Source organism: Hippopotamus amphibius, chromosome 6 (assembly GCF_030028045.1).
Source record: "Hippopotamus amphibius kiboko isolate mHipAmp2 chromosome 6, mHipAmp2.hap2, whole genome shotgun sequence".
In the NCBI taxonomy this organism is placed as follows: domain Eukaryota; kingdom Metazoa; phylum Chordata; class Mammalia; order Artiodactyla; family Hippopotamidae; genus Hippopotamus; species Hippopotamus amphibius.
Window position 1 is genome coordinate 74,286,754 of NC_080191.1, and position 7,044 is coordinate 74,293,797.

Here is a 7,044-nt window from a genome sequence, read left to right on the forward strand (position 1 = left end):
CAAAGAGAATATATCTGTGATTTTTTTTTTAAATAGGCAAGTAAAAGAAAGCTATAGTCTTCAAATCAGTGATAATAAACATGTCTTTTTTTTTTTTTTACACTTTTTGCACCAGTGTAATAGCATAGTATACATTTTATTATCTATCCTAGAGGGAGATGTACTGGTAAATTGTAGGCACACTATGACATACTGAATAGCACATTGTGAATTCCTGATTGTAAACAGTTCTGACAGTACGGAAATGGACGAAGTATCTCAGTGTCCTGTGGTTAAAGAGAAGTGCTCTGTAAGGAGCAGGTGGGCGTATGTACTCTTTTTCTGGGTCCTTGCCTGCTCCCTGTCACTGTGCTTCTTCCTGTGGGACCTGCCTTCCGTCTTGACTCTAGAGCGACCCTTGCAAATGTCTGCTAGTTCAGGCTTAAGTGGAATATCTCCCGGTAATATTTATATTTAAGTTGGAGACCAGTAAACGATAGATAGCTTTCTTCCCTTCCCCCTAGTCCACTTATATCCAGGGACACCTAAACTGCACAGCGTCCTGGGCTCCATGGTCTTTTCCCCCGGCTGAACCTCCCCGCTGAATGTGCTCCTGTGTGCGCCCGGTTAGCTGCTACCCCACCCTCATCACAGTCCTTCTCTACAAGGATGTGAGCAGGGCTGAGCGAGTGAAGCCTTGGCTGCCACTTTGGAAAGACCGCCAGTGCCTCAGTGGTTGCTTGGAGGCCATCACATTTGTCAGAAGTGTCACTTTATATTTTCCAGTTGATAGATCTAAGCACTTAGAAGAATGTTGTTGGTTGGAGTTCTTCAGACTAATTTGCAATTAACGATTCAGGCACAACTCATGTACCCACACGGGCCCTACAACCAAATAACGAGACCTCTGTCTAGTATATACCACTAAGCACATATTGAAAATTTAAAAAATTCCTCCCAAATGACATTAAGGCTCATGCTCTTTGTTTTCCAAGGAAGCCTAGGTCTGCTTAAGAGAGATGTGGGTTTGCTTTGTTTAAGCCTCTTGTGTGTCACAGAGTAACTTTGTTTCACCTGCCTGGCCTGTGCTCATGGCTGAGTCTGAATGGTGCTTCTGGAGCAAGGGAGGGGCCCCTACCGCACCACATTTAACGTATCTGAGGTTGTGGCACTCACACACTGAGGACGTGAGTCTTTTGGAGTATTTTTGGAGACAGCACTTAATAAAACCCTTGAGGACCAAAAAGCTTAGTTCTGTGACATTCAACACAACGCACAGGCACGAGGTAATGACCAAGAAGAGGATGAAAATCGTTTTCTCCGTGGGTTTGGAGACGAAGCAGTCCACGGTGTTGGGACAAGGCTTCAAGTCACACTTCATAAGGTAGGGAACACTGAAGCCACCATAGAGCTTGTGAAATAAAACCAGGAAGCCGATTTCAAAACCAGTTTTAACAATGAGGCTGATAAGGTAAGTGTACCACAGGCCCCCATCCATGGCATCTGGGCTGACATAGAGTTTCTTCCTGTGCCTTTTCTCTCTACCCTCACGATAGGCTACATGTAGAACCACCAGAAGTGAAGGCGTGGAAACCATGATCAGCTGTAAGGCCCAAAGTCTGACCTGGGAGATGGGGAAGAAGTAGTCGAAACACACATTTTCACAACCAGGCTGCCTCACGTTGCACTCAAACTCTTTCTGCTCATCTTTCCACACGTGCTCTGCCGCCACCACGTAGACCAGCAAGCGGAAGATGAACACGACCGCCAGCCAGATCCGCCCGATGCCAGTGGAGTATTTATTTACTCCGCTCAGGAGGTCTCTGAGGAACATCCAACTCATGACTTAGGTTCCGAAGAAGGCAAGATTCTGCAAAAGAAAACAGTTTCATGCTGATTCATTTACTTCTATTCCATTGTTCACTTCTTCCATCTTCCTTGTAGGTTATGGAATTACAGAGGATAAACTTGACTGTTTGCATGGTTACAGCCCTGCATGTGGAGTGCTCTCTAAGAATCCCATAGGATATGCTCGCTTTCATACAAGGAGAGAACACAACTGGTCCACAGGATGTAAATGATCCCGTGCCCAGTTTAATTTGGAATTTGGTTGGTCATCCCACACACGCTACCCCATTTTCAAACAAATCCTTCTAATCTATTGCTTCTCTCTAAGGATGGTTGGGCTCTGTGGCTGATCTAGGAAGACGTAGATATGAATCCCAAGGTGACCTTGGTACCTTGAGATATCCCTCACATGCCAGCTTCTTTAGTTTTTTAAATTTTTTTTTAAATTGAAGTATAGTAGATTTATAATATTGTGTTAGTTTCAGGTGTACAACAAAGTGATTCAGTTATATTTTTATATATTTATAATTTATGTATTTCAGATTATTTTATATATTTATATATATTTCAGGTTATTTTCCATTATATGTTATTACAAGATGTTGACTATTGTTCCCCTGTGCTATACAGTAAATCCTTGTCGTGAATCTATTTTATATATAGTTGTGTGTATCTCTTAATTTCAAACCCCTAATTTATCCCTTTCCACCCGTTTCACCTTTGGTAACCATAAGTTCGTTTTCTATGTCTGTGAATCTGTTTCTGTTTTGTCCATAAATGCATTTGTATTAATTTTTAGATTCCACATGTTGAAGTCGGCTAATTTGTCAGTACCCGTCCCTAATCCTGAAAGGTTTTTCCCACACCTCCTCCTGGGCCCCGTATCTCACCCCAGCAGCTTGCCTACAATTGGACAGTGAGAAGTGAGGCTCTCACTGTGAACTCCCTCAAACTCATGTTTCTTCATTCCTCCAGATCTATGACACCCATGACCAACTAACCTTCTTTACCCAGTTTGGTGGAAGAGGGTTGGTCTCTTCTCGCCTCAAAATGATCATTCCAGCTCTACATCCCATTCTTGATCTACCCAGTTCCCCTGGTCTGTATTCTGTATCTTCACCCTCCACTGTCCTCTTCCTCTCAGCATATAAACATGCTGAAAGGTTGTCCATTTTTAGTGGGGGTAATATTCATAGCTTCTCTTTCTGGCAATCTCTATCGTTATCCCTTATTTCTACTTCCTCAACTATTATTTTCTCATCAATTCACTGAGCCTAGTTTTCCTTCTCAGCATTGCACTTAACTTCAACTACCTCTCAATTACCAAGCCTTCTGGACATGGCGGTTCTCCTTTGATTTCTCTGTGGCATTTGATACTGTTGCCCACACGTGTGTGTGTGTGTGTGTGTGTGTATTTTAAAGAACTTTTATTGAGATATAATTGACATACAATAAACTGCATATACGTAAAGTGTACAATTTGATTTTTTTTTCTTATTAGTAATGTATATATGGCCATCCCAATCTCCCAGTTCATCCCACCCCAACTGCACTTGTGTTTTTGAAACTCAGCCTTGGTTTCCATACCCCTCTCCCCACTCTTTCTGTTACTCTGCTCCTCTTGATTGCGCCATCTTTGTCCAGCCCTGAATAGCTCTGTCCTCTGCTCTTTCCTCCCTCCATATGCTCTCCCTGCAAAACCTCATGCATTCCCACAGGTTCAACCACTGCTTTCAGGTTCTGGCTTCTCAAACCTTGGGCTCCTCCCCAGACTTCCAGATCTCACTACCTCCTGGTTATCATCTAAATATCCTACAGGCATCTCCAACTTGGCATGTCTGTAGTTGAATGTATTATCTGCTCTGCCCTTTGATTTCCTTATGTGGTTAAACAGCATCACTAATGCCCAAGCACCCAGGCCAGAAATCTCATATGCACCCTAGACTCCCTTCTCATGACCCTTTAAAATTGCTCACCAGGTTCTTCTGATTCCTCCTGAATATCTCTCAAATTCACTTCCACGTCCCTGCGGAGCCCCCTCTCACCCATGCAGCCCTCCCGCTGCTTTCCACGTCCCGTCTCAGCGTGCCCTCCCCTCCCCTCCTAGTACACCCTCAGAGCTGCTCAATTCTCTCGTGTCCCACTCCACCTCTTTTGCTCATGTCCCTGTAACAGCCGACAGGAAGCAAGGGAACCTTCTTTTTCATCTCGGTGACATTGTCTTTCCCGCACTCTCTGCTTCCATGTTGTCTTATACCTGACCTCCCTAGGCTGGGCCCTGATTTTTTGCTTGGGCCCTCCATGTGCTCAGCACTCTCTGTTTGGTGCTCTTTTGAGTTGCTCTCTCCCAACCAGCCTGGAAAGTGGGATTTTTGTCTGTTTATGGTGGCGGTTGTGTTCTTTCAGATGACAAAGCAGACTGAAAAATAAAGCCACGTCCCAAGGTCACAGAGTAAGAGGCAGAGCAGGGCTCCCATCCAGTTTCTTTTACTCTGAAACAGAGTTTCTCAGCAGTGGCGCCATGGGCACTTCGGGCTGGGGAATTCTTTGTTCGAGCAGATGTCCTGTGCGTTGTGGGCTGTTCAGCAGCATCCTGGGCCTCTACCGGCTAGGTGTCAGTAACACCACCCCCCACCCCATTTATGACAACCAGAAATATCTCCGGACATTTCCAAATGCACACTGGGGAGGGGAGCAGCATCTCTCCAGTTGAAAACCATTGCTCTTGGGACTTCCCCGGCAGTCCAGTGGTTAAGACTCCATGCTTCTACTGCTGAGGGTGTGAGTTCCATCCCTGGTAGGGGAAGTAAGAACCACATGCCACGCAGCATGCCCGCCCCAAAAAAAGAGAAAGAAAAAGAGAAAGAAAGCAAGAAAGCAAGCAAGCAAGCAAGAAAGAGAAAGAAAGAAAGAAAGAAAGAAAGAAAGAAAGAAAGAAAGAAAGAAAGAAAGAAGAAAGGAAGAAAGAAAAAATCATTGCTCTTAGTTCTCTACTACAATAAGAAGATGTGCCCTGCTTTGTTGTACAGCAGAAACTGGCACAACAGTGTAAAGCAATTATACTCCAATAAGGAGCTTTTAAAAAAAAAAAAAGACTCAGCGCATTGCCGCCGCCTTCTATCGTGACTCAATACCTCTATTACCTAGGATTGAAGCTGCCCTCCTCTGTTCCCCACAGACACCTGACTATGCTTCTGTCACACCACGTATCACCGTGTTTTTTTAATTTGCTTACATGAATCCCACCTCCTTCGCATTAGATTGTAAGAGCCTTAGGGGCAGGTTCCGTTGATCCCTGTCTATGTCTCTACTGTTTAGAGCAATGGCTCAGGGTTCAGACTTGGGGATCAGTTAGGATAGTGTTCTAGCCCTTCCCCTTACAAGCCGTGTGACCTTGGAAAGCTTTTGTTACTTCGCCTCTCTAAGCTGACTTGGTTGATGGGAAGATTACTGAGAAATACTATTCTCCGTAATTATTGAGGTCATCATAATTACTATTATTAATGCAAGTTCAACATTCAATTCAGTGCCTGGTGCAATCAATCAGTTAATTAAATGGTTCAAAGTTAAAAAAAAAAAAAAAAGAAGAAGATGTGCCCTGGAGCTCCAGGTCTGCCACTAAGATACTTCGTGATTTCTCAGATGTAAACCTTGCCATCTCAGGTCCTATCTCCTATTACAATGATGAATTATTTTTTGCTTTCTCCATGGACTCAGCCAAAGGGGTATCATGGAAACGATGATGTGAGGGGAACCAGGGGGTTAAGAAAATGGGGATATTGTGATAACAGCATTCCTGTCAGAGCACATCATATGGTCTCTTCCAGAGGGAACAATATGTAACAAGCCCACATGTTACAGCCCCAAGGAGATATGTGAAGGTTAAGAGGTATTTTCAGAGAAAACAAAGAAACATACACAATGCCCTATTCAGCAGGGAATAAATGCTTCAATGTCCTTGGTTTTCAGAACACAAACAAAATTATATTAAATAAAAAGGATTCTCAAATCCACCTGAAAGGTTAACATCTCCATGATTTATTAAAACAAAGCCCCAAAGATTAAAAAGGGGAAAAAAGGGTATTATGTTTCTCTATGACATGTGTCATTGGGCATTTGTCCGTATTACTCAGGAGGATGTTTATGTAATGTGGCAAAACATTTAAAAGTACCCCGTTGGACATTTTGAAGAAGGGATAAAGGTAAGAGATTATCTTTCTGTTCTTCCAAAAGAAAAGTAGTAAGAAAGTGATGCTGTTTAAATAGGATCAGAATACTGATGCCAGCAAATGTGCCAGGACTGTGAACTTCACCTGACTGATGTCCATCCTATTGTGACGTTCTCTGCTGATGGAAAGGCAGTGGTTTTCTCAGGAGGGAGGAGTGTTCTGAGTTCACTTTTAACAGGGGTGGTTTAGCGTGGTGGTTAAGAGCCTGGCCACGGTGTCGGACCCCTTTGGTTCAAGTGCATGTTCATCTGTTGATGCTAATAGTATCTACCTCATGGGGCTCAGAACAGAGACTGATACATGGTAGGTGCTTAGTAAGCATTCTCATTATAGTTTTTATTTTTGCCATTAAAAACCTTTTCTTGGTGTCAACATGAAATGTTTCCAACTGCAACGTAAATACATTTTTTTTCTCTAGCTCTGTTTCCATGAAGGTGGATAGTAGGGATCTCCCAATAATAGCCCTTTAAGCATTTGCAAGCAGTGAAGTCATCAGCTCAACATTTTAATCTCTTAATAATGTAGATTGCCTCATTTTTTTCTTTATAAAAACATTTATTTTTTAATTTATTGGCTGCATTGGGTCTTCGTTGCTGCACGCAGGATTTCTGTAGTTGCAGAGATTGGGGGCTAGTCTTCATTGCGATGCACAGGCTTCTTCTTGCGGTGGCTTCTCTTGTTGCATTGTGGAGGCTTCAGAAGTTGCAGCACATGGGCTCAATAGTTGTGGCTCGCAGGCTCTAGAGCACAGGCTCAGTAGTTGTGGCACATGGGCTTAGTTGCTCTGCAGCTTATGGGATCTTCCCAGACCAGGACTTGACCCCGTGTCCCCTGCATTGGCAGGCAGATTCTTAACCACTGCACCACCAGGGAAGCCCTCTCATTTTTTTTAAGATTTATTTTTATTATTATTTTTTTTAATTTTTTAATTTTTTAATTTATTTTTGGCTGCATTGGGTCTTTGTTGCTGTGCACGTGCTTTCTCTAG

General features: G+C 43.3%; 1 protein-coding gene across 1 annotated transcript; it reads right to left on the reverse strand.

Moving 5' to 3' along the window:
- Positions 1 to 1,015: 1,015 nt before the first annotated feature.
- On the reverse strand, positions 1,016 to 1,822 carry GJB7 (gap junction protein beta 7). Its single transcript, XM_057740038.1, has one exon. The coding sequence runs from the start codon at positions 1,820 to 1,822 to the stop codon at positions 1,016 to 1,018; it is 807 nt and encodes a 268-aa protein (XP_057596021.1).
- Positions 1,823 to 7,044: the final 5,222 nt, after the last annotated feature.

Excerpts from the sequence above, each read along its gene's own strand:
- GJB7 (XM_057740038.1), bottom strand. The coding sequence starts at position 1,822 with ATGAGTTGGATGTTCCTCAGAGACCTCCTGAGCGGAGTAAATAAATAC.